This window comes from Syngnathus floridae, chromosome 2, assembly GCF_059516105.1.
Source record: "Syngnathus floridae isolate MCC-2025c chromosome 2, RoL_Sflo_1.0, whole genome shotgun sequence".
Taxonomy (NCBI): domain Eukaryota; kingdom Metazoa; phylum Chordata; class Actinopteri; order Syngnathiformes; family Syngnathidae; genus Syngnathus; species Syngnathus floridae.
Window position 1 is genome coordinate 16,324,748 of NC_142414.1, and position 27,974 is coordinate 16,352,721.

Consider the following 27,974-nt stretch of genomic DNA (forward strand, 5'->3'; position numbering starts at 1 on the left):
TCACTGTTGTAAATAGTATGTTGTAGTTGCATGGCAAAAGATCGGGGGGGGGGTACACGCCCTGCTCCAAACCTCGCCCCAGTAATATTTCACTGTATGCCTTTGTTAAAATGCATACACTCAAACACCAAATGTCTCATTGACTACAATCAAAGTGATATAAATTGCAAAGACTTGGTCAGGCTACAATTACTTATTGCTGAAAGATTAATGATATTGCATTGCAATTATTTGTGCAGGCTATTTGCAACATAGGCTGCGTATTTAATTTGGTTGGATTGCCTGAGTGAAATGTTTAGTGTCACGCATATATTTCTAATATAGTATTTAATATAATTTGTGCACTGAATTAATTTTTGTTACTCTACCTTTATTGTATTTTATGACCCCCGTCCCCTCCACAGAATTTTAATTACAAAATTCAATGTGAGATAAAGTTTGTTTGTGCGACAAGTCTGTCTAAATAAGTAGAGATGGCAAAAACTGAGAAAATAACAGCAGTATATTTAAAATATTACGGTTCAAAACATAAATAATTTGATACATATTCAAATTGAGCAATTTAAGACTTCTGGGCATTCAGCGTGAACATATATATACAAGATTTTGCTCGTAACCCGGAAAAGGAAGTTTGCTTTTAAACCGGATATCAGCCTGCAACTGAGGTCAAAGGTTCTCTCTCGCAGCCATCTTGGATATTGCATCTTGAGTCGGTGAGTACCTCCGTTGTCAATCTAATGTCATCCAACCCTTTCACAAAGATTACAGTCCTCGTAAACGGCCTCAAACGTTAACTCAAAGTAGTATTGTTAGTGGGTCAGACCATTTCCCCATTGACTCCCCCTATTGCCGTTATTATGTGCGCTTTTCTATTGCTACCGTTAACCGGCTCAAAATGGGGGAACGTGATGGCTCTAAAGTTTACGTGCAGCCTTCCAAGGCCCCATTAATAATTACACAACGCGTATTGACTCACAACGATTGACAACTAGTTACCCGTAGTCAACTGTTGCTTCAGGTAAAAGGTAAAGATAGGTCTGGTCACTAGCGTTCCAAGTCGTCTGAAATAAGTTGTTTATAGCCTAACATAGCTAAGTGAGTAAAGCTAGCTAAAGCATGGCTTGCTCTACCGGCCCGACAAGTAATAGCAACAGTGAGGGACATGTAAAATATATGTAAATTATTATCCTTTAAAGAGAAGGCTAGCACGTCTAATATCCACATAGCGATGTGTATTGCTCATGGTTTTGCTAATGAAGTAACACTTGCGTCTTTTGCTAGCAACCATGCCTGGCGAAGCAACAGAAACAGTCACGGAGCAGGAGATGCACCAGCCACAAGTGGAGACTGGTTCGTATATGTTAAATTGTCATAAGCATGGAACGCTGTATCCAAAAACAGCACTTGTGGGGTCCTGGTCTGTACTCGATGGTGCTTGTGAATGACCTAAATTTACTTTTGAGGGGCTGAATTAGTGTAAGATGAGTGCTTGTGTGGGGCGTGCCGTAGAACAGGTGATGGGCATTTTGAGTGTCTGTCAGCTGCTAGGTGCTGCACATTTGTTGCTGGCTGTGCACCAGAGAGTAACCCAGGATCCTTGAATTCATTTAGAGGAGTGTGGTGTTTCACTCTGATAGCTTTGTTCTTGAAAGCATGTTGGGTGTTTTGAGTGCTTACCCAGACATTTTCACAACTAAATTAGACGTATTTATGCTTCAATTTAGTAGCGTGTGGTGTCTTAGCCACGGGTTGTTGTTTTACCTCTTCAGCTGTACATTTTAATCAAGATTTAATGGGATGAAAACCCACATTGTAATTTAAACATTGTGATACTTCTGCAAGCGTTAAGCTTAAAATGGGCTGAACATTGTGTATGTATGTAACATCAAAGTGTTTATTTTTTATTTTCATTACTGAAATCTACACTGGGGCAATTCCAAACAAATATACATTTCAGTTTAATTTTGACATTTTATTAAAAAAGATGTTGTTTTTAATCAAAATGTATCTGGAAACTTGACTTGTGTAGCGAGCATTTTAAAATTCAGCAATAAAACAGCAGGTTCATGACGCTTCCTTCATTGGACTTGACTGTGTTTGAAACAGCCTCAATTAAAATTAGTCCTTCATTCTGACCCGAAGCCTTCAAGATTCTTCTTCTTCCTCCCGGTTGTCCACAAACGTATTTTTTAGCCACAAAACTTGGTTCCCCTGGTTTGAAGTCCTCAAGTGCATTGTCACTTATTTTTAAATTGACTCCGAGTGAATAAGGGACAAGATATGCACCATCCTAAATGAGCTGCCATTAGCCACGGCCAACCAATGCATGCTGGAGTGTTGCAACATACTGAAGGCTACCCGTTTGACCTTCTATTTTTATTACAATATCTGAATTAGTCCGACTCACAGCCAAAGCACCCCCTGACTAAATGTTTTCTGTGTGGAATTCAAATCTTTGCATTTTGAACAGTGGTTTGCTTTGAACAAGTGTAATTCTTGGAACCCTCCCCAAAAAAATTGCATCTTGGTTTGGTCACTTAACCCGCATGGGAAACGATTCCCCATACCTGTTTTCAAAGAAATTAAAGAATCTGTTTTTGTTCAGCAACACCTCCTGCCCCAGCTCCCACCCAGCAACCTCAGACAACTTCTGGCCCTGCAAAGCCAAAAGATGCCAAAAGTGCTAAGGGTTCTTCTGCCCCAAAGGCTGTTCCTAGCAGAAGGAAACGCTCTTCTATGTCTGCCTCTTCCGCCTCTCCCACCTCGCCAAAATCAACTCCCTCCTCAACTCCCTTGTCTCCGGTTCCGTCTCCCTTAGCTTCCTCACCTTCAGCTCACCCCGGTACTCGTTTTGCTCCAAAAGTTGTGAAGGCTGGCAAACAAGATAAACCCAAGAAAGGGGAGGCTTTTGTGCCTCAACCTGTCACCCAGGATGTCAAGGTCATTGAAGAAAGCAAAAGATCTGTGCAGACTAAGCAAATTGTTGATGCCAGGCCTGTCCCAACTGAGCCAAAACAGACATCTGCAGCTGCTGCAAAGCCTGTTGCAACCCCAGCAGCCCCTAAAGTTACACCAAAGTCTTCTCTGGCAGCTTCAAATTCTCTTGCTTCTAGCCCTTCTAAATCTTCTGCTGTTACTCTGATGACACCTGTTTCTCTTCTTGCTGACGATGATCTCCCGCCACTCATTCCACCTACAAAGCCAAGCAAAATATTAAATAAAAGTAGTCCCGTTGGCCCGATAGAAGTATCTAAAATAGAATCCAAATCCAAGACGAACATAGACCCAAAGACTATACCTGCTCAGGAAGCTGTTCCTGTTAAAGGCCTCAAAGTTTCAACGGTCACTGCTGAGACCAAAATATTCTCTCAAACTAAGGTCAGCAGCTTTGAGATTAAGCCAGCCCCTCAGCTCAAACCTGCTCCTGTGGAAGAGGGAAAGCCAGATGTTCAGGCAGCTAAGCCAGCCGCCCAGGTCAAACCTGCCATTGTGCAGCATGTTCCTGTGAACGTTACCAAGCCTGCCACAGGGAACGTTGCCAAGATAACCCCAGAAGACAAGGATGTCAAACATGCTCCAATTGAGGCCGCCAAGCTACCTGTGCAGCAAAAGCTTGAGCCACTGTTGGCTTCCAAGCCAGCCACACAGGATATGCCTACACCTATGCAGGCTGCCAAGTCATCCCAACAATGCAAGACTGCCAAGCCTGCTCCTGCGGAGGGCACCAGGCCTGCCGCTCAGGATAAAGAGGTCCCTGTGAAGTCTGCCAAGTCAGTTCCACAGGACAAATCCAGTCTTATGCAGGCTGCTAAGCCAGCCCCACAAGACAAGGCCGCCAACCCTGCTCCCATAGAGGCCACCAAGCCCACTTTGCAGGACAAACATGTCCCAGTGCCGGTTGCCAAACCAGCTCCTCAGGACAAGGCGGGCAGGGATGCTCCTGTGGGGGCTACCAAGTGTGCCAAACTAGCCCCCCAGGAGGCATTCGCTAGCATGAAGGCTACCGAGCCAGCACCACAAAACAAAGCTACCAAGCCTGATCCCGTGGAGACCACCAAGCTTGCAACTGAGGATAAACATGTCCCTTTGGAGGCTGTCAAGCCAGTCCCTCAAGGCAAAGCTACCAAACTTGTTACCATGGAGGCCACTAAGCCTACCACTCAGGAAAAACATGTCCCGTCACAGGTTGCAAAGCCTGCCACTCAAGAAAAAGCCACTCCCGTGCAGGCTAAGGCTACCAAGTCAGCCCCACAAGACAAGGCTTCTAATCCGCTTTCGGTGGAAGCCACCAAGCCTGCCTTGCCGGACAAGCATGTTCCTGTGCAGGCTGCCAAGCCTGCCTCTCAGGAGAAATCCACTCTTGTGCAGGCTACCCAGGCTGCCAAGCTCGCTCCACAAGACAAGGCTCCCAAGCCGCTTCCTGTGGAGGCCACCAAGCCTGCCTTGCACGACAAGCATGTTCCTGTGCAGGCTGCCAAGCCTGCCTCTCAGGAGAAATCCACTCTTGTGCAGGCTACCCAGGCTGCCAAGCTCGCTCCACAAGACAAGGCTCCCAAGCCGCTTCTTGTGGAGGCCACCAAGCCTGCCTTGCACGACAAGCCTGTTCCTGTGCAGGCTGCCAAGCCTGCCTCTCAGGAGAAATCCACTCTAGTGCAGGCTACCCAGGCTGCCAAGCTAGCTCCACAAGACAAGGCTCCCAAGCCGCTTCCTGTGGAGGCCACCAAGCCTGCCTTGCACGACAAGCATGCTCCTGTGCAGGCTGCCAAGCCTGCTACTCAGGAGAAATCCACTCCTATGCATCCTACCAAGGCTGACAAGCTAGTTCCACAAGACAAGGCTCCCAAGCCGCTTCCTGTGGAGATCACCAAGCCAGCCTCGCAGGACAAGCATGCTCCTGCGCAGGCAGCCAAGCCTGCCTCTCAGGACAAATCCACTTCTGTGCAGGCTACTAAGCCAGCACCACAAGAGAAGATCACAAAGCCAGCACCTCAAGAGAAGACTGCCAAGCCAGCCCCACAAGAGAAGGCTTCCAAGCCTGTTTTTGTCGAGCCCACCAAGCCAGGCTTGCATGACAAAAATGTCCCTGCGGAAGCTACCAAGCCAGCCCCTCTGGGCAAGGCCACTACTCATGTACAGGATGCCAAGCCAGCCTTACAAGAGAAAGCTGCTAAGCCTGCCACTGTAGGGGACCCCAAGCCTGCCTTCCAGGACAAGCATGCTCCTGTGCAGGCTCCCAAGCCATCCCCACTAGACAAGACTGCCAAGCCTGCTCCCCTGGGGCCTCCCAAGCCCCAGGACAAACCTGTCCCAGCGCAGGTTGTCAAATCAGCTCCTCAGGACAAGGCTGGCAAGCCTGCTCCTGTGGAGGCTACCAGCCCAGCTTCGCAGGGAAAATCTACTGCCATGAAGGCTTCAGAGCCGAACATGCAGGATAACCCTGTGGTGGAGGCAGAGAAACCTGCTCAAAAAGCTGAACTAAAGTCTGTTGCTGAAACTAAACCAGTTGTTGAGACCAAATTGGTTGCTGATTCTCCTGTCAATGACTCGACTTCCCGTAAACTGACTTTTGCTGAGGCCCTTGCAAAGCCTGTCCCTGTCCAACCTGATGTTGAGTTACTAAATTCTGTCACTGCACTCAAAACCGCCCCCGCATCTGATAAAACCCCAGCCCAGGTGGAGACTGTGATCAAGAATGATGCGGGTATTTCTTTTCTTCTTTCTTTCTTGTTGCTCTATGTCTTACTGTCACTAAATGTTTCGTTTTTCTGATGCTGAGGAGTCAGCATATTGTTTAAAGTTCCTTCAAGTTTGAAGCTTGAAACACCTCAATATAATGTAAATAAATAAATTTATTGTCAAGGCTTTTTTTTTGCCATTCATCTGCTGACGTTTTAGGTGGGGGGTTTTGTTTTTTGCTTAGCTTTTCTATACCTTTGACAGTGTTTAAATGCATTACATATTTTAGGGGTGGGTGGTTGAGGGAGTTTGAGAACAAGCAAAAATGTTTACTATTGTCATTGTGCCAGGCTGAATTTCGAATTTTCTTGCTTATTTCTTAGATAACTTTGTTTTTGGTCAAAATTGTAGGTTCTGGTACAGAATCGGATAGTGATGACTCGGTCCCTGAGCTGGAGGAACAGGACTCTGCACAGACACAGACACAGCAAGCACAGGTAAGGTTGATGCTTCTTTGCTGGTATTTGCAACATGATGGCTTTTGACTCTTGGATGATGATTTAAACAGTGACTTTCGTTCTTCTGAGTCTGCTGAAGCCACCTTTTCTGTCCTGAGAAGAGTTTTGTTTCTTTTAAATTAATGTTGCTCAGTTTCTGAGTCCACATTAATGTGGATGAACACTTTGCTCACTGTAGGTTGCAGCTGCTGCTGAACTAGATGAGGAACCCGTCAGTAAAGCCAAACAAAGCCGGAGTGAAAAGAAAGCACGAAAGGTAATTATGTTAAATTGCTGACATTTGTTGTCTTTAGTCAAACATGGCTACCCTAAGACACAAATCATGTGGATTTTTTTTCCTTTATAGGCAATGTCAAAGCTCGGTCTCAGGCAGGTAACAGGCGTCACCAGAGTCACAATTCGCAAGTCCAAGAACATCTTGTTTGTCATCACCAAACCAGATGTCTACAAGAGCCCGGCATCAGACACATACATTGTGTTTGGTGAAGCTAAGGTATGCAGCTGTGCAATTACACATTTTTGTTGTTTGCCATCTTGTTTCATTGGTGGGAGTAAGAAAACTCTGTTTTCACTGTTTTGTGATTTTACCCCCAACCAACCCTTTTCCAACTTAGATTGAAGATCTCTCTCAGCAAGCCCAGCTCGCTGCGGCAGAAAAATTCAAGGTGCAGGGAGAAGCAGTTTCAAACATCCAGGAAAATACACAGACGCCAACAGTACAGGAGGAGAGCGAAGAGGAAGAGGTTAATATGACTTAACATTAGGCACATGGCAAAAGCCTCTAAAGCCCATACTCCCCTCCCCTCCCCCCCCCCCCCCCCCCCCACCTTTTTTTTTTTTTTTTCTTCCTCCCATCCTGCCGTTTTAGGTTGATGATACTGGAGTTGAGGTCAAGGACATTGAACTCGTCATGTCGCAAGCAAACGTATCTCGGGCAAAGGCTGTACGTGCCCTAAAAAACAACAACAACGACATTGTCAACGCTATTATGGTAAGTTGTGGACCTTTTCTAAAAGTGGTTCAACTTGAGGAAGCCTTGTTGAATGGTTTGCTCAAACAACTCTCCAATGATGATTAAGACATGACTTTCGTTCTTCTGAGTTTAACTGAAGCCATTATTTTTGTCCTGAGAAGAGATGCTCTTGAGTAGTTCAGTTTGCAAAGAAATCATTATTGTTGCTGATGAACTTTGTTTTCATTGCAGGAATTGACGATGTAAAACGGACCCCAGAAAGAAGTGTTTGATGAGAGGTTGCTGATTCGATATTAGCCCATTTATAGACTTTATACACAAGATGGAAATTAAAACCCGACTTAAAAATAAAAAAATGTTGTTTGTGTTCATTCGTGTGGGAAAAAATTAAGTGTGATTCGTCAATATTGAAGGGAAAGCAAGCAAGCATTCTGATTTATATATGTAGAACATGTATTAAGCAGACAAAAATCAGCCTGTTTTTACCCATCTTAATTTTATTTTGCTACAACTTGCAGTTGACTGAAAATGACATCACGGTGTTTAAGTGCTAGTAAACAACTGTTATGGCTCACCTTTTTTCTGGGTTAGGTCATTCTTAAGCTGAGCTGTGATTGGACTCGTTAACTGAGCTCATGGCACATGTGAGCTCTTAAGTTTACAGAAAGCAGCAAAATGCGCTTTTTAAGGTCTTAAATGTACAAGACAAATACTTGCGCCATCAAATTTTCCGAGAGGTGAAATTTTAACATCTTACTGCTGAAATGGCTCCATCCCTTTAAGCCCCGCTTAAATCTTTAAGGTTGGCTTCTGTCAAAATGGCAAATGACAAAACTGAAAAACTTCAAAATCTTGATTCCCACAACGATGGTCCTGAAGTTTAACTTTTGGGTTATAGTAGCTGGCTTAAGTTTTTGCTCTAGGCCACTCTAAGTAGAGTGCACTTTGTAGCACTTAGTGGATGTATGAGGTTGGTGGTGAACCCATGGGAAGGGGGACCTTTGTTTCCTTTCCACCAGACGCTCGCCTTCAAGCCCCACCTCCAGGCCTGGCTCCAGAGGGGGGCCCCGGTGACCCATGTCTGGGAGGTTGGTCCCAATTTCTTTCCTGCAGTCCTGATTGTTGCAGTCTGTGTTTGTCTTGTTTGGTGGCTGATCCAAACCAGACAGTGATGGAGGTGCAGAAGATAGACTGGATGATGGCAGTGTAGAAGGTCTTCAGCAGCTCCTGTGGCAAGTTGAACTTCCTGAGCTGTCTGAGAAAGTTTAGCCTTTGGTGGGCCTTCTTCAATAGTCTATGTGGCCGGTCCATTTATTGTGGTGAACCTTTTTAATTCAAGTCAAGTTTATTTACATAGCCCTAAATCACAGGCAAGTCTCAAAGGGCCTCAAATTATTAAACAAAAACAAAACACGACACCTTGGAGGCATTACTATAAACCCTGTGTGTATTCTTACAATGAGTACGCTGCTGCCACCTTGTGTGGTGGATGTGCAATTACATTCCTTTTTGTTGAAAGGGAAAAAAACGCATCCCGCCCCACTACATGAGAAGGACTGCCCTATGTACACCAATTGGATACAAATGATACAATTTTAGCCATAATGTCAATGATTTCAAAATGTCTTCTTTCCTCAGACGCAGTGATGTAAACTCAGTGACTAACTGGAATGTCCCTCTGGTTTGGGAGGGAACATTTAATCCGGTGGTAATCGATGCAATCTATAAAAAAAAAAAAAAGGACCCAAGAGTTGCTGTTGTGGTTTTCACCATTGGCAAGTATGCAATGGTCCTTTTCGCAAACTTGTATGCATGCATGCTCAGTGATATGTTAATGTGACACCACAGGTGTCAAACTCAATGCCCGGGGGCCAGATACGGCCTGCCACATTGTTTGTTTTGTAGCTTTTACTTTATATATATAATATGAGGTGCTCATACATTTATTTGGGTTGACAGTCATAATGGCCCTCTGAAAGAAGCTATGACTACAATGCGGCCCGCAAATCAAATTTGTTTGACACCCCTGGTGTACACACTCTCTCTAGTGCTCTTTTGATTAACCACATGGTCTGTTTACTTTATTGTTCCCTTCACAATTTTAAAAATAAAATATGAAATATAATAATAACACCACATAAATAAATAAAACACACCTCACCACAAATTTAACATTTTTTACTGTCATTTTCAAGGTTTTCAACGTCACTGATCATACTGAGAGCCATTTGTAAGAATTTGGCTTGTGCAGCTAAGAAAATACATATAAATACCTTGAAAAAGTGACATTGGTCTCTGTGACTTCTATTTTTTGGAAAATAAAGAGATTGATTGACAGCCATGTTTTAGCCTGATTTTTTTTTTTTAGGGGAACGGGGATAATTGGTACTTGCTTATTTTTTGTTGTCTACTTTGATGAATTTTTTTCACTGCAAAAGCACTTTGTCCATGATGAGGTATCAAACAAATACAGTAGTTGGATTGTTGAGCTATTTATTGATTGAGGTTAAAAAAAAAAAAACATTAATATGTTTTGAGTCCTTACCAGGTACCACGCCAGATAATTAGATGATCTTTGTGTATTTTCCATTTTTTTTTATATATATAACATTTTGTGACAATAGTAATGTCAGCCTAAAAGTAACAATAGGCTTTTTTCATAGGGGGCATAGGACAAGAAAAAATATATAAAAGTCGAGCTCTGCCACCTCGACAGCCGACAGCACCCGCCGCAGCTGTGGCTGAAAGCTCTAGAAAGGTCGAGTAGGGCCGACGTGCGCCTCCCTCCTTAGCTATTCTCAAACCTCCACTACGTAACTAACCTACGCGCTAGTTTCACTCACTGGCTGCCGTGTGTGGCAAGCGTTTCTTCACTCCGCAGGAAATAAGCGCTCTTCACACAAGACTTCTGTCTCCGAAAAAGATAATGACATCACGTCAAGAGATGTAAGTTGTGCAACACACACTCGAGGCTCAGGCTGAAAAGTGGAAATATCGCCTGTGTAGCCGGCTAACGTTAGCCGCCCGACAACATGCTGCGGTAATGGCGGGAGGCTGACTGGCCTTTACCTCGGTGAACTGTGAGTTAGCATAAACTAGCTAACTCTTAATTTCAGACTACTCTTTTATATACTGTGGCTACAATCGTTCACTTGCTTTTGTGAGGTTTCGTTGGGAAGGCGACTACTTTTGTATGACGTTCCGGCGTATGTCAGGTGCACCGCATGGCTCAACTAAGTCTACCGTTAGCTTGGCTAGCACACACAATTCATTCAACGACATTCGAGCCGGCCGGTTCCAATGAGGATCACGTTTGTGGCTAAGTTAGGGCTACGGCGTTGTGGAGCTTTTACGCGGACTAATGTTATAGAAAATGTGGCGTTTATTAACGTTTTTTTTTTAAACTGAATACAACGTACATATTTACATTGTGAATGATTTGGCTCACGGAGGCACGAGTTGATTGCAGTGTAGAGAAGTGGCAATCAACAACCAGCGTTTCAGAATTTTCAACACTCCAGGAGCTTTTCGCCGTCTTGAATACCTTTATCCCAAATGTGCATTTTTAGTTTGATTAGCAAATGTCTTGATACCGAGGTCCACAGTAATTTGACTCTGCGGTCACCTGATACTGACCAAAATGGAAGACTGTTACACCTAAACTGTGTGCAGTGTAATGCATTAATAAGAATTAAGTAATAAGACAAATGTGAGTAAGAAAATGTCTGATTGCTGTTTCTTTGCAGGCATCCAGCAAGTGCCAAGTGGTACGATAAAAGGGACTCTGTTTTTATAGAGTTCTGTGTAGTGGACAGCAAAGATGTAAAGGTCACTTTTGATAAAACCAAATGTGTTTTCAGGTATGTATGTATCACAAATCTTTGTGGACGACTGGACTGTGTCCGCTAATATGGTTTTGAAGGTTTTGGTTTTAAACTGTCTTGATGTTTTTTTTTCATCATAAACTATGCCACACACATTGGAACTTAAATGTCTATCACAAAGCTAGAATGTTTGTTTGTCAAAGACAGTAGCCAAAAGCTTTGAACAATCCAAATACAGTCTTCATATACTCTTAATCTTAGGTGGGCTGAAGTTAACATTTAAATGCACGAAATTTAGTAACTTGAATGATAAGTAGTGATGGAAAATTGAAGCGTCTAATTTGCTTCTTAAACCGGCTGTACTTTTTGTCTCATTTACATCGCACTGTTGGGTTAAATCAATTGTTAAGAAATATCAAGTCAGGGTACCTCCAGCTCAGTGTTGAACAGAGAAATTCCAGCAACGATAAAAAAAAAAAAATTGGTCCATAAGGCAAATTCAAAGTTTTGTTTTCCCATCATTAATCAGAGACAAAGTGAAGCCGTCCTCTTTCATTGTCTGTTTTCCCACAGTTGTGTTGGAGGAACTGACAATGTCAAACATGAAAATGAAATAGAACTCTTTGATGCTATCGATCAAAATGTAAGTATTGTCAGGATACGAGCAAAATTATGCCAAAATTGACCTTTTCTTTTTAACCTCTCACCGTCACTGTCCTCCTTAAATGCAGGAATCCAATCACAAACGCACAGATAGATCTGTGTTGTGCCAATTGCGGAAAGCAGAGGTGGGCAAGTCATGGCCGAGGCTTACCAAAGACAAGCCTCAGGTTGGTTGTCTTGTCAATCTGCCGTCCGATTAAAATGTACATGACAGGTTACATGCCTTATGTGTCTCCACAACAGAGGTGGCTCACTGTTGACTTCAACAACTGGAAAGAGTGGGAGGATGACTCGGATGAGGAGATGGGCAACTTTGATCAATTCTCAGATGTAAGCACTCAAACTGTACTTTTTATGCTTTTGTGTGTGCGTGCAGTGAAACTCCCATCAAACAGTCCAGCGCACTAGAAGCCAAATATTCTGGAAAATGTGTTAATTTAACAGAAAACACCCTGAACCATCATCGTAATTGCGGACAAATGGATGGACAAATTGACTACGTGCATTTTGTGTCTGTGTTGCCGTTACCAATGATGGCTTGTCCAACCAAGTGTGATGATTAGCTTCAACTCTGCCTGCCTCAATGCAGGCCATCCTGTACAATAGGCGAGACAGCATTCTAAAAGCGCCATTAGGTGTCAGTATTACTTTTAAAATTTGACTAAAAGGGGTTCACATCCCTCTCCAGTGTATTTCTAAGCTTCATCTGTAATATGTGAAACCTAAAGGTGAAGATAAACTAATGGAGCAAGATTCCTTATATGATAAAATGTAAATCTTGTGCTTTGTGAAGATGTCAACATAGCAAGGAAGAGGTGAAGACAATTTCAGTTTTGTTTTCAACTTTTTTCACTTTTATGTTCCAGATGATGAATAACATGGGAGGTGATGATTTCCAACCTGATCTAGATGGTGACGATGTAAGATTCAGTTTTTAACCATCTTCATCAATGAGATCAGTATCTATTAGATGTTTTACATAATTATTATTTTTTTTTTTATCTTTTTCCAGGATGAGTCTGCAGACAGCGATGACGAAAGTAAGACGACCTTTCCGTTCTCACTTACTGATGGAAGCTTGTGAGATGCAATGTGTAATTGTGTTTCTTCCTACTTTCAGAAATGCCAGATTTGGAATAGAGGGTCTGATAATCTGGAAGGAAAGAAACAGAAGATCAGCAGACAACGGAAGCAAAGGAAATCGACACTTTTACACTTTTTTAAAGGCAGTGGAAAAACAACTAACATACTATTGTCAGCCATAATTAAATGCATATAGCCTCTGCTATCCACTCCTGTGAAGGTCGACATGCATGGTATTGTACAGAGCAGGTATCTCCACTTCCATTTGCTGTACTGCACGTCAGGTATCTTGCTTTACTGTTGTATGACCAACCAAGCACACCTTCATGGATGGAAAAGCATGTCCTCAATTGAGCAATATGTGTTGATCAGATTGACTATAACAGAATTGTGGATTATGATCAGTAAAATCTCTGTGAAATGTTGTGGTTTAAGTTAGGTAAATAGTGTAGTTTCATTTGGTAAAGAAAGGAAAAAAAATAGTTAAGGTCCCCGTAAGCCTTCCATGTGCTGTGAATTAGATGACCAGAAAGCCGGTCTTTTGTTTCTGTAACTTCACTTTCCTGCTTACATGTTTCCCCTTACTCATTGTTCATATAAAATCATGGCAAACATGTTTCATTAATCTGTCCAATGAGTATCTAATTGAATATTGTAAATGGAATCCACTCCATTTGAATATTTTACTGGTCCGCTCTCCAAATTACTAACATACTGTACACCCAGCCTGCAGGATCAAGTTGAAATCATTTGCAGACGCAGGCTTGAAGCTTGGTTGTGCTTCAGCATCACTTCTCTGACACACACACACACACACACGCACCCTCGCTCTGTCTCTAAAACAAAACCTTGTTGGAGAGATGCAGTGATGTGTAATGACCAAATTCTATTTGCACTGGCATCAAAATGTTTGGGGATACATAATGTTGCATTACAGTGGACATTCATTTCTTTTTGTCTACATATTTCTAATAAACTGTTTGAGAAATCTTAGATACTCTCTTGCTCATTATAACAATTGAACGGTTGTGACGCAACTGACAAGGGATGGGGAACCGGAAACCTTGGTTGGCTCGTATAACCTTGTAGTACATATGTGCTAAAATGATTAATTTCGCCATGCGTCACAGGATAAATCGACTTTGACACATCACCAGCGGTGCAACAAGTTAGGTGGGCAAAGGTTTATAAAACAACTTAGTGAATCCGGAAATTCCGAGGTGCTCGTGACGTTACATCACCGGTTACTGACGTCAATGCTTGAAAAACCTCTTTGGTGGAACTTTTCATCACTTTCATCTGTTGTCGTTATGCAGCTCACGTGTGCCTGACAGGGTTTCTTATGTTAAAAAAAAAAAAACAAGGGGTCATGTTTCTTTAGCTGGCGCGTAAACAGAAACTCCCTCGTTTCCTCTGTGAGCTTTTTTTCCTCTCGCTGTTTGCAACAAAGTGGAACACGTACACTGCACAAATTCCTATTTTCATGCTGAACTACTACAAAATGTAAGTGATTACAATATCTGCTATACCCGTTAAGTCCCAGCTAAAATTGCAATTATTGACGATCATCTAACTTCTGTCTTTAATACGCGTATTCGCACATTCTTTGTGTGCAAATTACAACGATCTATTGACCATTTGCTGTTAAATGTAGTGTGGCAAAGGGTAGTAACGACATAACTATTGTAAAAAAAAAAAAAAAAAAAACGTCACAAGGCGTTTTACTTTGAAGCAGTGGCGTATTTGACCGGATGTGTGGTATCATTGAGGAGAATTTACGCAATTGATCACTCTCCGTAATCATGGCTGCACAGGACCATACCAGCCATGTTTGCTAATTTAAAACCCAGAGGTTAAGGAAGAGTTTATTATTATTTATCTCGGTGTTCAACTCTCCGATTCCTGCTACGACGTGTGGTAGTGACACCTGTGCCTTCGAGATCCGCGGCATGTGAGTTTTGCTAGTTCCGATTGAGAAAACAATCCAAGTTTGGAAAGCGCAATGTGGAAGGATGATGCTCTGTGAAAATTGCCCGTGTGCGTTCGCCGTAAACAATGTAACTTCATCAGGCAGCTAGCTAACGTTAGCCGACGAACAAAAGGCAACGCGCACACAGCTGTTAAGTGGCGAGTTGCTGGCCAAATGCACGCTGTGGTATGCTTACAATTGTATAAGTAGGCTCTACTGGCGGTCATCGCGGATGCAATCCAGCGTGGTTATGGATTGACTGGACCAGCAGCCGGGCTGCTGTTGGCTAACACCGAAGGAAGCATTGAGTGACTAAACGTAAAGGATGCTATCGGTTAGCTTTTTTGGGGGGGGGTGGGGGGGCTAGCGTTGACTCGCTAGTTTCCATTGTGATGATTTAGCACAGTAACCTTGGAACTGTGAGTGCATATGTCCCCGGTGTGAATGGAACCACATTATATGCTTTCTTATCGGCTTGAACTCTTATTTAACACGTCTGAAAACAAACGAGCATCGCGCTGCTGTGAATGGTTTTCGTGAGAATGAAGCTAGCGCTCAGCTAACGCTGTGCTCGTAATGGCCTCGTTGAATTAGGAAATCAAGTATTTAGAGGGTTGCTTCGTTTAGTGCCAAGGACATAAATCAGGCCTCTTGGCTGAGTGTTGTCGAATTGATTAATCACTTTGTTATGAATCAGACGAAGCCGGGTCTTGCGTTAGCGTTTATCATGGAGGTTGTGTACATGTTTTGCGGCGTCTCATCAGCCTAAATGACGAATCTCTTGTGGGCTTTAGTCCGCTTTAGCGTTGCGTGTGGCTGGGCCTCGCTGGCATCTGTTCCTCGCCGTAGTTGGCTGCGACATTTTGACGCTTGTTGTTAGGAGCAAAATGGTGCTGACAAGAGGCGTCACTTTTCAACTATGTAAGGCAGTAAATACTCGACAAACATGAATGCAATTAAATAACACCAGTAGAGGAAAATTGACGTGCGTCTGTTGAAAATCTTGTTTCGTAATTTCATGAAGAAAAAAAGTGTAAATGGTTGCGCTTTGCTTCCTTCTCGTGTGTTAACGTGTTTGTTTGTTTGTTTCAATAGATGGAGGCAAATAATCATTTCAACTATGGCACCCATTCCTCAGCAAACTCAGGACTGAAACGTTCCTCAGGGGATTCTCTTTATACAAATGGTTCCTCCATGAGTTTTCCTCAGCAAGGAAAGAGTGAGTATCCATTAAGAGGATGGTGAAATTAGTTTCGCTTTCGATTCTAAAATTTGACTGCAAATGTGTCCTGTACTTGACAGATATGAATGGCGAAATGAATGTGAATGGCATCACTACTGTACTCGGGTCCAGTGCACCTGCTTCCCAACCACCTTCCAGTCCTTACCCACATATCAGCAACCACCACCAGAGCAGCATGGACTACCTGTGGGGAGGACATCCTCAGTACAGTCCAACCATGGCCACCTCTCCAGGGCATAGTTTGCACCAGAAGCAGCCGGCACCAGGTATGGTGCCACCTCAGTCACAACATCACTTCCAGGCTCAAGGACCGTACCAAGCGAATGGGGATATGGAGACCCCCCAGCAGTCACCAATGGCAGGCCCATCAAATATGCCCCCAACCAGCAGTCAGTTCTGGAACAGAAGTAACCCTTCCACTCAGGCCGCTGCTTACAATTCCCGCAGCGCGTATGGGACGTATGAGAGTCAGTCCCCTCCATCACAGCATCACCTCCATTCCCACCTGCGGCCACCCCTTCACCTCCCGCAGCAATATGGCGTAATGTCAAATGGGATGCCGTACTACCAGCAGCACCACACCGCTCTGCCAACTCCCCAGCACACAAAACAGTCTGTGGGTCCAAGGTTGCAAAACTTTGCACTCTCACATGACACAGAGAGGGGACCCTCAAGAGCAGTGTCGTCATCAGCGACTGTGGAGGATGGAGGATCTCTCATGAGCAGGGAAAAGCCCCCCCATGGTAGCAACACATCTCCTTCCATACAAGGTGAGCGCTTGACTCAACCACAGTGGATGTCAAAAATAAATTTCTTGGATGATATAGATAAGAAACCAGAACAAATCGTTTCAACACATTTACCATCAATAATGTTACCTATAAGATGTGTGTGCGTGTCGCGCCTGCATGTTTGTATGAACGTCAAAATGTTGGTGTTATCTTTTTTTTTTTTTTTAAGTCAAACTCAAATCTATAATGTCAAGTATACATTGCTTCCGTTTTGATGTGCACGTGGGTCAACAATGCAAGCAAAGAAATATTATATTTATATTTGTTTGCTCTGGTGTTTTTCCTTTAGTGCATACTAGAGAGGAAGGCAAGGAAGCAAACGCAGATGGTAATCGCTCAGAGGAGGCAGCTGTCAGACATACAGTTGATCACCATGAGAAATCTGAAAAGCCAACTGCCCCACTACCAGAGGGCATCAGAGAGGCTGGAGCAAGCACACCTCCTCGCACAACATTCACTGGAAACGTATCTGCTGCAACAACGTCTCTGAATAAGGTGTCTGCTGCGTCGACTGTTGAATCTCCCATGGCTTCCTCTCTATCCACTATTGGTTGTTACCCTGATGTCAAATCTACTCCACCCAAGGCATCATCAGTTCCTCCTCCCAGACATTCCTCACCTCTTTTCCCTCCTGCTACCGAGATAGCACTTCCTGGATCTAAACAGCTGCTGGCAGGGTCCCCTCCTTCCTCTTCCCCCGCAACACATCCAAAGTTTTGTCCACCTCCGGGCTTGACTGACAGTGTTTCTGGACATCCTTGGGTTTCTTCCTCTTCATCTGAGTCTCAGTTGCAACATTCAGTTTCTAGACCAAAAACAACTGTCTTAGCACCTGCCATAGTGTCCACATCATCTTACGCTGGTTCTACACCCATCTCCTCTCTTCAACAAATGGTTCAAGGCTCCAAGATCCCTCTGTTGTCTGCTGGAAACTCAAACCTATCAATATGTGACGCATCAGGTAGCGTCTGTTCTTCGATCACGTCACCATCGGGAGGGTCATCTGCTGGCATGTTGCTCCCATCACATGGAATGTCTTCTGCTGGCAGTAAACACGCAGCCATGCCCCAGCATGACTCCTTGTACGCGGCGCCAGCTGTCGGCTCTGGTCAAGCCATTGCTTCTGTGTCACCGCTACCAGAGGGGCTCAATTTACCCTCCCAGCCAGCCCAGGAGGGACCCTCATTCACTGCCCTACCTCCACAACCCACGCAGGGCTCCAGGGTTGCACCGGTCTCTTTCCCTTTTGCCTTGGCATCCGTGCCTCCCGCAACATCTACCGAAATGATTCCGAGTTCTGATTCTGCGCATCATCTTTCCACTCCATCTCCTGTCAGCGTCTTAAATCAGTTGCCTCTGTTGTCAGAGCACCAAGGTCTCAGTACCAAGGAGAAAGACAAAGTACTGAGAATGGGCGGAATGGTGGTGGACTCCTTGTATGCGGCGCCAGCTGCCGGCTCTGGTCAAGCCATTGCTTCTGTGTCACCGCCACCAGAGGGGCTCAATTTACCCTCCCAGTCAGCCCAGGAGGGACCCTCATTCACTGCCCTACCTCCACAACCCACGCAGGGCTCCAGGGTTGCACCGGTCTCTTTCCCTTTTGCCTTGGCATCAGTGCTTCCCGCAACATCTACCGAAATGATTCCAAGTTCTGATTCTGCGCATCATCTTTCCGCTCCATCTCCTGTCAGCGTCTTAAATCAGTTGCCTCTGTGGTCAGAGCACCAAGGTCTTAGTACCAAGGAGAAAGGCTTAGTACTAAGAATGGGCACAATGGTGGTAGACTGTCTCCCTCATCTTGAGTCAGGCAAAGTCAAGATGCACAAAGCTTCCGACCCTCAGAAATCAATTGATCTTCCAGAACAGCCTTTACTGACTGAGCGTCAGCCCAGCAACGTTGGTGATGTGCCAAATGCAGAGCAAACCCCAAGCAGAATTTCGACGCTTCTTCACCGTCCCAGTGCCAGACGCTCCTCCCTGACTTCTGAAACTAGTTTTGATCACTCTTTCCTCACCACCTCCCGATATGGTGACAGCTCAGCTTGCAGCACGCCGTCAAGACTCTATAGCAGTTCCCTCTTAGATAAGTCCTCCGCTAACAGCACCTCACGCCTGCATGACTCCAGCAGCTTTGGCAACAGCTTTCACCTTGGAAATGACACGTCTCATACAGAAGAGCAACCATCTTCTATTTATGAGACCACGAGAGATGGCAGGTTGTCGGTGGACTATTCAAGTCTGAACTCCACCCATGAAGCGGGGGAGTCCATGTTGGAGTCTTCTATGAATAATACTTCATTTGGGGCATCTCATCCACGTCACCAAGGTATATATATTTTTTAATTTATTAAGTAAAAAAGGAAATTTGGTGCTTGTGTTTTCTTATAAAAGTTATGCAATTAATTGCACATGATAGTGCTTAGAAAATAATGCGATGCCTTTGTTCATGGACTGAAGCAGGCTGGCCTCTCGTAGGTCTTCATGCAGCAGACACGGATGCAGTCAGTAAAAGGCCCACAGCAGTCGAGATCATGACTCCACCAAGCTTTAAGATGAGAGATGAGAACTTCATTGCCTTCAGCACCCCGGCACAGAGACTCGCTGTACACCCGCTGCAGCCAGTCACAGATCAGGTGTTGTCAGCCACTGGAGGACGCCTGAAAAACACAGGAAAATCTTGCAAACCGCAGTCGCCAAAGGCTTTATGGATCAGTAAATCAGGTATTCAGTCTTTATATTGGTTATAAAATGTTGCTTCTAAAATCTTTGCGTAATTTTCATTTCATTATTATTTTTCAAGCTCCAGAGGAGGTCAAGAGAAAACCCCGTGGTCGAACACCAAAGGTGGAGAAGATCAATGCTGAAGAAGGTGACATCAAAGAGGAGGGGCCCAAGAAAAGACAAAGAAAAGCTTCTTTTAGACCAGAACAGGTCCAAGGAAAATGTGGCCAGACTCCGCCTGAGGAAATTGATTCCATCACAGCCGCCATTGACGCGGTTCTTGCCAACACGTCAGCCATCAGCTCACCCTTTGACAAGCCCAAGACGTTTAAAAGGACGAAGAAACAGGAGCAAGATGGAAAGGACACGACCACGTCTAAAGACGATGCTGGAGAGGCTGCCAGCGATGCTGAGGACAATGAAGAGGAAGGTGCTACAGCAGGGAAAGGTAAGAAAATGTCTTGGTTGGATAAACCACCATTTTAACATTGACGCTCTGTGTGTGGTGTTGTTTTTGTTTTGGGAACAGGTGAACCTATCCGGAGGAGGGTTGCAACTGAACAGCAGGTCCAATTTGCGCTGCTCCATGGGTAATATGCTTGTCCCTGTTTACTCGGGCTATAAATAAGAAATGAAGAGCAGATTCATATTAGATGAAGTTGATTCAATTGAAAATATCCACTTTTTGCGCCTCGTAGAGTGACTTCAAAGGAACATTTAAAAGCCTTTGACAATGATGTAATAAAGCTCTCTTGATAGATGGAAGCGAGAGATTCGCGTGAGGAAGTTGAATGATCGCATGAAAGGCGAAACCTGGTATTACACACCTTGCGGACGAAGAATGAAGCAGTTCCCTGAAGTTATTAAGGTAATTTTTGCACACTCCAAACATCCTCTGACACAGTTTTAATTGTTATTGACAGACTTTATTGATCATGGCCTTTTGTGTCGCTCAGTACTTGAAGAAACACCAAGGTGGCGTTGTCACCAGAGAACACTTCAGTTTCAGCCCGCGTATGCCTGTTGGAGACTTTTATGAAGAACGGGAAAGTCCTGAGGTTGTTCACTTTCCATTTTAATACCTTGCCTCAAATAAGAAAATTCTGTATTTGGTCACAAAGTGCAAGATTGTAAAACATCTGACAATGGCTCTTCCTTTCTTCATGATGTGTGCAGGGTGCGAAGTGGTTTCTCTTGGCTAACGAGGAGGTTCCCTCTATGATCATGGCCATCACTGGCAGGCGCGGCCGACCGCCGAACCCGGACAAAGAGAAACCAAGCAGGGTTCGCGGCGTGAAGGCAGGCCAGGCCCGCCGGCCAGGTAGACCCCCCAAACCCAAGATGATTGACTTCCTTAGCAAAGTTGATGCCAAGCTGTTGAAGAGACTTGAGGATAAGGGTGAGTGAATGAGGTTAGACTGGAAGCAGGTTCTATGTTGGGTATGATGGCTTGTACTTTTGTGGTTTTACAATCTTGACACAGGGAACATGGCTTTCATGTTTGAAGTAAACTAATATTGCTATTGCAGAATCACTCACTGAAGAAGAAAAGGGGAGAATGACAAAAATCAAGAAGAAGATGAAGAGGAAGGTTTGTGCGTAAAAGTGCTTAGTCATTCATTGATGGGTTGTTTTGATCTGATGTTGTTTTTCTGATTTTGTATGAATCACTCAGGCCAGAATAAGAAGAAGGGAAGATGCACAAATTAAAAAGACAAGAGAGGACAAAAAAAGAGCAAAGGTATGCTGCTCAAAATAATTATCAATGACATTGAATCATTGTTCGCTAACCACCGTTTCCGTTGCAGCAAGAGACCAAGAGTTTGGAAGTGAAGGCTGAACCTCAAGATCTGGCAGCCCCTCAGTCAACTGAGCTTACACCCCAGTCTGTCAGTGAGCCCAAAAAGCCCGGTAGACGAAGGTCCGTCAAAGTTGAGGTTCCGCCTCCCGTCCAGCAGACGGATGAAGAGAGAATAGCCCAAGGCAAGAGGGTGCTGAGTGCCCGCGGTAAAGCCAAGGCTCTGGCCAAAGCGCAGGCCGAGGCAGAGGCAGCAGCTCGGGCCGCCCTTGCGGCCAAGAAAACCGCTGAAAGGCGAGTGCAGACGCAGAGGCGGCTGGAGGAACGCAAGAGGCAACAGCTCATTTTAGAAGAGCTGAGGAAACCCACTGAAGACATGTGTCTCACTGACCACAAGGTGAGTTTTTTTTTTTTTTTTTTTAAACCCTCACTGATTGCTGATACGAGTGATTTATAATGGTCTTTCCTCTTGTAGCCCCTGCCAGAGCTGTCCCGTGTCCCCGGCGTGGTTCTCTCAGGCACAGCCTTTGCTCACCTCCTGGCTGTGGTAGAGTTCCTTCATGGTTACGGAAAGTTGATTGGCCTCGACGTACCCAAGGACATCCCCAGCCTTGCGACCTTGCAGGAAGGTCTGCTCGACATGGGGGAAAGCCAGGGGGAGGTACAAGATCTGCTAATAAAGCTCATGGAAGCTGCACTCCGGGATCCCGGCCTGCCATCATATTATCAAGTGTGTAATGTTGCTTGAGTTTTTTTGTATTGTTTTTATATGCAATTCAACCTAAATGCTTTGCGTTCTACTTTCCACCATCAGTCAGTAAAGATCCTTGGAGATAAGCTGGTTGAGCTCCAGCTGACCCGCAGCACGGTTTCCGAGGTACTCCGCATCTTCCTGGAATCTCATGGCTATGAGACAGAGGTGTGCAACATGCTGAGGACAAAATCCTTTCACGCCCTGCCGCCCGAAACCAAGGCAGCCGTGCTTGGTTTTGTGGCGGAGGAGCTCAACGGTAGCAACGTAGTGACAAGGTTTGAAGAGCTTCTCAACATGTTTGGTTTTAATAAGGTGTTCCTGACTAAAACGTTTCTCTCATCTACATAGTGACATTGACAACACTCTAGAGAACATGACGACCTACAGGAAGAACAAGTGGATTATTGAAGGGAAACTTCGCAAGTAAGGCACACAATCTTCCACCCCAGATTTATATAATGCCGTACGATCGTGAATAGCACTCAGTTGTTGAATAATTTCCTTCTGGCAGGCTGAAGGCCGCACTGGCGCGTCGCACTGGCCGCTCAGAAGAACAACTCTGCTTAGAGGAAAGACGACGCAGTGCCCGAGTGGCTGAAGAGGAGAACCTCTCTCTGGAAGAGAGTGTGGAGAGAAGCAACCGCCGTATTCGCAAAGAAGAGCCCAAACTAAGTGATGTATGTACGCGCTGAAACTACAAATACTATTACTGCACTTAACACTTTTTGGTATCTTTTTTTGTTTATAGAGTGAAAGCCCTGCAAATGCCAGCGTCCATGACCTGGAAAGGCAGATAGATAAGCTAACCAAGGTAAGGTAAATTCTTGTCAGACACATTATTAAAAGTCTCACATGGGAAATAATCCTTCACTCATTCATTGGTCTTCTACAGCGACAAGTGTTCTTCCGTAAAAAGCTGCTTCAGTCATCACATTCCATGCGAGTGATAATGTTGGGCCAGGATCGTTATAGGCGGAGATATCTGGCTCTCCCTCACCTCGGAGGAGTCCTGGTCGAGGGTCCTGAAGAGCTTCTGAGTGAGTCTGAATGAGTATGTAATTATGAAAATTGACTTTGAATAATCATTGATATTTTTGCTTTATTTTCCGTGTGCTTTCATCACAGCCTCCGGGGATGTTGTTATAGCAGAGGTGCCAGTCACTTTCCTCAAAAAAGAGCCCAAAACTGAAGAGGTGCCCTTGGCCACGACACCACCTCATGCCATACCTTCCTCACCAGCCTCTGAGACCCCTCAAGCCCAAACATTGTCCCCAGAGGAAGACTCGCTCCCTGGTACCGCGTCCCTTATGAGCACCCAAAAAGGACGAGGACGGCCCCGAAAAATCAAACCCGAAGTGGAGCTCCACCTCCGCACGGCAAAGATTCGGCGCCAGCGCCGAAGTAGCGTCAGATTGGCGGAAGAAGATGGGCCAGTGTCTCCGGTCACCACTTGTACTCAAGACCTCTCGCAGTCCGCTTTTCTCAGTTGGCTCAGCCAGTCGGGGCATGCGCTACCCAGTGACGCCTACACAGCAGAGCCTCTAGAGGGCAGTCAACCAGAGGAGAGCGTGAAGATTGAGGCAGATGATCAGAGCCAGTCCTTCAAACAACCAAGTGACGAAAACTCTCAGAGTGAGCCTCAAATGCCATGTACACCGCCCACACTTGATGCTCCACTAATACAGGTTGGATGCTGTTTTGACCAAAACATAGAGAACATCTAATAATGCGTCAAGTAACAATGACTTGTATTTGCATTTTCTCTCAACACCTCAGTCGGACGCAGTCACGGCATCCATTGGCGAAGCACCTACTCACCCAGATACCCCAGCGGCACCAGAGGAAGGTCCCGCTCTCACTCAAATGCCCTCCATTCCTGATTGTTCGCCTCCACCGCCTGCTCCCCTTCCTTCTGTTCAAACCCCCCCTGCACCACGGACTCCGACCACCCGCGCCAGGCCGGGCCGCAGGCGAAGGAGGGGCAGTAGAGGCAGTAGCCCCGCTCGGAGGGGCCCGCGTGGAGCCGCGGCCAAACGCAGAGGGCGCCCTCCCGTTTCTGCTTTCCAAGAGCTTGAGCAGCAGTACTTTATACAGTTGGTAGTGAAGCCCATACCAGCATGTAAGCAAAACACGCATGTTTAATGCAACTGTGCAACATATTGGTGATAATATGAATTCAACTCGTGATTTACTGTTTAATCATCCTTGCAGCAATGGTGCGTGGCTGGTGGTGGATCAAGGATCAAGACGAGCTGTTCAGCACACTACAGGCTCTCCATCCACGAGGCATCAGAGAAAAAGTGCTCCATAAACACCTAGCCAAACACATGGAGAGTTTAACGGAAATGTGCACCAGAGGCATCAGTGGTGAGCAGGAATGGAGACACTTAAATCTCAACAGTTGAACCGATTGAGTCTTGAATTTTAAATTCTCTCTCCCTCCAGATCCAATGTTTGAAATAAAAGAGGAGAAGAAGGAGGTGCTGCTAGAGGCTTTGCAGCAACCATGGCAAGTACAGGACAAAGCAATAGAGACGGACAACAGCGCTCTACGGTGGGTGGAGGACCTGGAGCAGCGAGTCATTGGTGCTGACCTTCACCTGAAGGTGAGAAACAAATGATCAACTTGAAAGGAACGTAAAGACGTTAGAGCAACACATTTAAATGCTTTTCTCCTATTTTTTCTTTAAGGCCCCCCCTCCTCAGAGTATAGTCAATGACGCAGAATCTAGCACAGAAGCACCAGCTGTAGAATTTCAGGTAGTCATCAAACCAGACTATTATACAGCAGCGCACTATTTATGCTTAACTTCCCAATCACTCACTCGTTTCCTTTTAAGCCCTACACAATCCCAGAGCGGGACTCCACCCGGACTGACCTCCAGTACTACGAACACGACACCGACCCTCGTGATGACTGGATCGTCCGAACCAAGAAGGAGTGGTCTGGCCTGCCTCGCATCGCCACTCATCCGCTTGACTTGGCCGTGCTACGCCTTGCCAATCTTGAGCGTAACATCGAGAGGCGCTACCTGAAGGAGCCGCTCTGGAACCCAGCTGAGGTGATGCGCCTCGCTCCTCTCACTCCGACGCCAGGAGAAGAGCAACCTATGGATGTCATTAGGTAGGAAGGCGAGGTGCCGCTTTTTACCCCCCCGCCCCTCTTTTGTATGTGCGTAATACTGAATCCTTGTTTTTCCTCTTTATTTTTTCTTCTATCCTAGTTTGGAAAGTGAGATCACATCCAGACTCAGAACGTGGCGGCAGGCCCTGGATCGCTGCCGCAGTGCCCCTCAGTTGTGCCTGTGTTTGCTGCAGCTAGAGAAAGCTATTGCCTGGGAGAGATCTGTGACTAAAGTGGTAAGAAAATTCACAAACTTTACTCACAAGTGGGCAGACATTTTTTGAACCCCTTTCTTTAACCAAACTAGAGGTGTCAAAAAAATAAATCTGTTTCATGAAACAAATTTGAAGCTTCATTTTTCTGTCAGCCAGCCCCAAAATGAGTTGGCAAATAAACGCAGAAAATTAGGTCTCAATGGACATTAATAATTAATATATGAGCCTTATAAACATACCACCTACATGCCCAACCCTACTCTCAGCTCAAATTGTTTTTCTAACTTTCCATTTCGACCGTCACTCTTGACTCCAGACATGCCAGATCTGCAGGAAAGGTGACAATGATGACTGCCTGCTGCTGTGCGACGGCTGCGATCGAGGCTGTCACATGTACTGCCTGAGGCCCAAGATCGCCCAGGTGCCTGAGGGAGACTGGTTTTGTCCAACTTGTGTTGCCAAGGTCAGAACCCGATTGAGGAGCAGCTTGAGACGAGCTCGCTTTAGGAAGTGGTTCTTTCTTCACGCATCAGCATGGTTATTTGCTTCATGCCTCAGGAGGAAAGTGCATCACCACACTCAAAAAAGCGGACCAGGATGAAAAAGAAGCGTTATGAAGAAAACAGTTCAGATGACGATACAACAACGCGGCGGACCTCGGGTATGGCAACACGGCACAAGGAGGCATCGATCAACGCATCGACGGCGACCTCTTCGTCTTCGCGGCATTCAGGAGAAAGCGGGGCGTCCAAGCGGCGCCGCATGACAACGCGTAACCAGCCGGACCTCACTTTCTGCGAGTGCGTCCTGCCTTCATTCTTCAACGGTGCTCTATAGTAAATTGGTATTAATCCCCCCTTTTTTTTTGGGGTGGTGTAGGATCATCCTTATGGAAATGGAGGCTCACGCAGATGCTTGGCCGTTCCTCGAGCCCGTTAACCCCCGCTTGGTGCCGGGCTACCGTCGCATTGTCAAGAATCCTATGGACTTCCTTACCATGAGAGAAAGACTGCTGCAGGGAGGGTAAGCCTGCGCAAACTGAGCGATGTTAATCAACGCTACAGAACTGGAAAATCATCAGATGCAACTCCATCACGTCTGCTTCCCAGGTACTGCAGCTGTGAAGAGTTTGCGACAGATGCTCATCTGGTCTTCAGCAACTGTGAGCTGTTCAACGAAGACACCTCTGAGGTGGGGATGGCGGGACATTCCATGCGGCGCTTCTTTGAGAGCCGCTGGGCAGAGTTCTACTCGAACAAAGAGAAATAGAACTCTGCAAGTTTCTCACCAAGGCTGGAACTGATGACTGTTGGTGCTGTCACCAACCCTGCAAGAGGTGTTACTAAGACTGTCAGGTTTCTCCAGCTATGTGTATTCCTCATTTAAAAGTCTTTTTTGGTAGTTTTTTTTTGGGCTGGGCTTTTATTAAGGCCTGCAACTGATCTGACTTGAATTTCATACCCAAGCACCCTCACTTCAGCCCCTGTGTGTGTCCTCACGCCACTCCCTTTCACAAGTCCGAGTTTGGGGTAGACTTTGGGTCAGTCTCCCCTCTAGGACAAAGACGCTTAATATGGATTTCCCTTGTTCATTGCCCATAACACCCATTAAAAAAAGCCAGGCCATGTTGTACCTGTTCGAATTGTAACGTGGTTCATGCCTAGTTTTTTTTTCCCTCAATATATTTTTATTATATATTCTATATATAAATATATATATATATAAAGATGACAATAGCTGGGATTATTTAATAGCAATAGTGTGTAGTTAACATGTACAGATGAACTCATAGAGTTGTCTAGACGATTATATGAAAAAGGCCAGTTGATCGAAAACAAACCATGAGTACAATTTGTGCAACCGCTACTTAGCCGCGCACGCACGTTCACGCTGCTGCTGTGTGAAAGACACTGGTGGACTTGTGATGGTGGGCAGTGCGTGTGGATTCCACTCTCGAGTGACAGCAGGCTGTACACGGTGTATAGAAATGTGCTACTTGCACTAGTTTGTGCTTTAAGGGTCTGTTGTAGGGGCAAACCACGCTGAACGCTTGCTCTTGAGACAAGATGACAGGTGTGTTTAAAATGCACCTTGACTTGAGTATTTGTCTGAAAACGTGCAAACATCCAATTTTGGTCGTATTAAGATTGTACAGAGTAGAAATGCAGAAGAGCTCCGAAGTACTGGCTACATTCCCGCCTGGTTACATCCTTCTTTTGCATCACTTTATGTGCTGTGCACGAGTCAGCGGTCCATGGGGCACTGTTATGGGACTGCGGCGGGACCACACCGCAGTCCAGTTTTTATTTAAACTTGTTTCTTACACTGACCTCCGATCAGCTTGTAGAATATACATATTATTCCTATTCAAAAAGATGGGAAAAAAAAAAAAAAAAAGACCAGGAAACCAAATGTGGTGTTACGTGACTTTTTCATAATGTACAGTTTTGGTGACATTAAATTTTGTTCCTTTATATTTTTAGGACCAATTCATTTTTAACGGGATGTATTCCAAGACTCTGTTGTATTAAGGTGATGTAACATGTGTGCATCTGTAGAATGTACTGTGAGTTGAATAAATAAAAAGAAAAAAAACATCAAGTAGTTTTTGACTTTGTGGTC

At 45.1% G+C, this 27,974-nt stretch overlaps 3 protein-coding genes and 2 non-coding genes across 8 annotated transcripts; all 5 read left to right on the forward strand.

Annotated features, from left to right (window-relative positions):
• Positions 1 to 711: 711 nt before the first annotated feature.
• naca (nascent polypeptide associated complex subunit alpha) lies at positions 712 to 7,523 on the forward strand. Its single transcript, XM_088369916.1, has 9 exons — positions 712 to 816; positions 1,282 to 1,350; positions 2,606 to 5,701; positions 6,088 to 6,173; positions 6,373 to 6,450; positions 6,541 to 6,687; positions 6,809 to 6,937; positions 7,063 to 7,185; positions 7,399 to 7,523. The coding sequence occupies exons 2-9, from the start codon at positions 1,287 to 1,289 to the stop codon at positions 7,411 to 7,413; spliced, it is 3,738 nt and encodes a 1,245-aa protein (XP_088226042.1). The 5' UTR covers positions 712 to 816; positions 1,282 to 1,286; the 3' UTR covers positions 7,414 to 7,523.
• LOC148402198 (small nucleolar RNA SNORD59) lies at positions 6,223 to 6,296 on the forward strand. Its single transcript, XR_015857332.1, has one exon. It is a non-coding gene; the product is annotated as a small nucleolar RNA SNORD59 (small nucleolar RNA).
• On the forward strand, positions 7,256 to 7,329 carry LOC148402199 (small nucleolar RNA SNORD59). The gene has a single exon (XR_015857333.1). It is a non-coding gene; the product is annotated as a small nucleolar RNA SNORD59 (small nucleolar RNA).
• A 2,382-nt stretch (positions 7,524 to 9,905) lies between the features above and the next one.
• LOC148402200 (prostaglandin E synthase 3-like) lies at positions 9,906 to 13,730 on the forward strand. The gene is made up of 8 exons (XM_088369915.1): positions 9,906 to 10,113; positions 10,914 to 11,027; positions 11,565 to 11,634; positions 11,723 to 11,821; positions 11,898 to 11,984; positions 12,521 to 12,574; positions 12,667 to 12,694; positions 12,775 to 13,730. Exons 1-8 carry the CDS (start codon positions 10,094 to 10,096, stop codon positions 12,792 to 12,794), a joined length of 492 nt encoding a protein of 163 aa, XP_088226041.1. The 5' UTR covers positions 9,906 to 10,093; the 3' UTR covers positions 12,795 to 13,730.
• A 340-nt stretch (positions 13,731 to 14,070) lies between these two features.
• baz2a (bromodomain adjacent to zinc finger domain, 2A) lies at positions 14,071 to 27,956 on the forward strand. 4 transcript variants are annotated; one of them, XM_088369911.1, is made up of 30 exons: positions 14,071 to 14,240; positions 15,802 to 15,925; positions 16,009 to 16,719; positions 17,030 to 19,066; positions 19,198 to 19,461; positions 19,541 to 19,909; positions 19,991 to 20,051; positions 20,221 to 20,329; positions 20,418 to 20,519; positions 20,638 to 20,860; positions 20,991 to 21,052; positions 21,137 to 21,202; positions 21,270 to 21,656; positions 21,735 to 21,989; positions 22,074 to 22,288; positions 22,362 to 22,436; positions 22,525 to 22,690; positions 22,762 to 22,824; positions 22,906 to 23,050; positions 23,139 to 23,698; positions 23,790 to 24,132; positions 24,225 to 24,380; positions 24,459 to 24,619; positions 24,705 to 24,773; positions 24,854 to 25,137; positions 25,238 to 25,373; positions 25,669 to 25,815; positions 25,911 to 26,152; positions 26,232 to 26,375; positions 26,462 to 27,956. In XM_088369911.1, exons 2-30 carry the CDS (start codon positions 15,802 to 15,804, stop codon positions 26,619 to 26,621), a joined length of 7,836 nt encoding a protein of 2,611 aa, XP_088226037.1. In that variant the 5' UTR covers positions 14,071 to 14,240; the 3' UTR covers positions 26,622 to 27,956. The 4 variants fall into 4 exon arrangements, with proteins under 4 accessions (XP_088226037.1, XP_088226036.1, XP_088226035.1 ...); XM_088369910.1 differs by lacking the exon at positions 14,071 to 14,240 and adding an exon at positions 14,501 to 14,688; XM_088369909.1 differs by lacking the exon at positions 14,071 to 14,240 and having other exon boundaries at positions 19,201 to 19,461.
• The last annotated feature ends 18 nt before the right edge of the window (positions 27,957 to 27,974 follow it).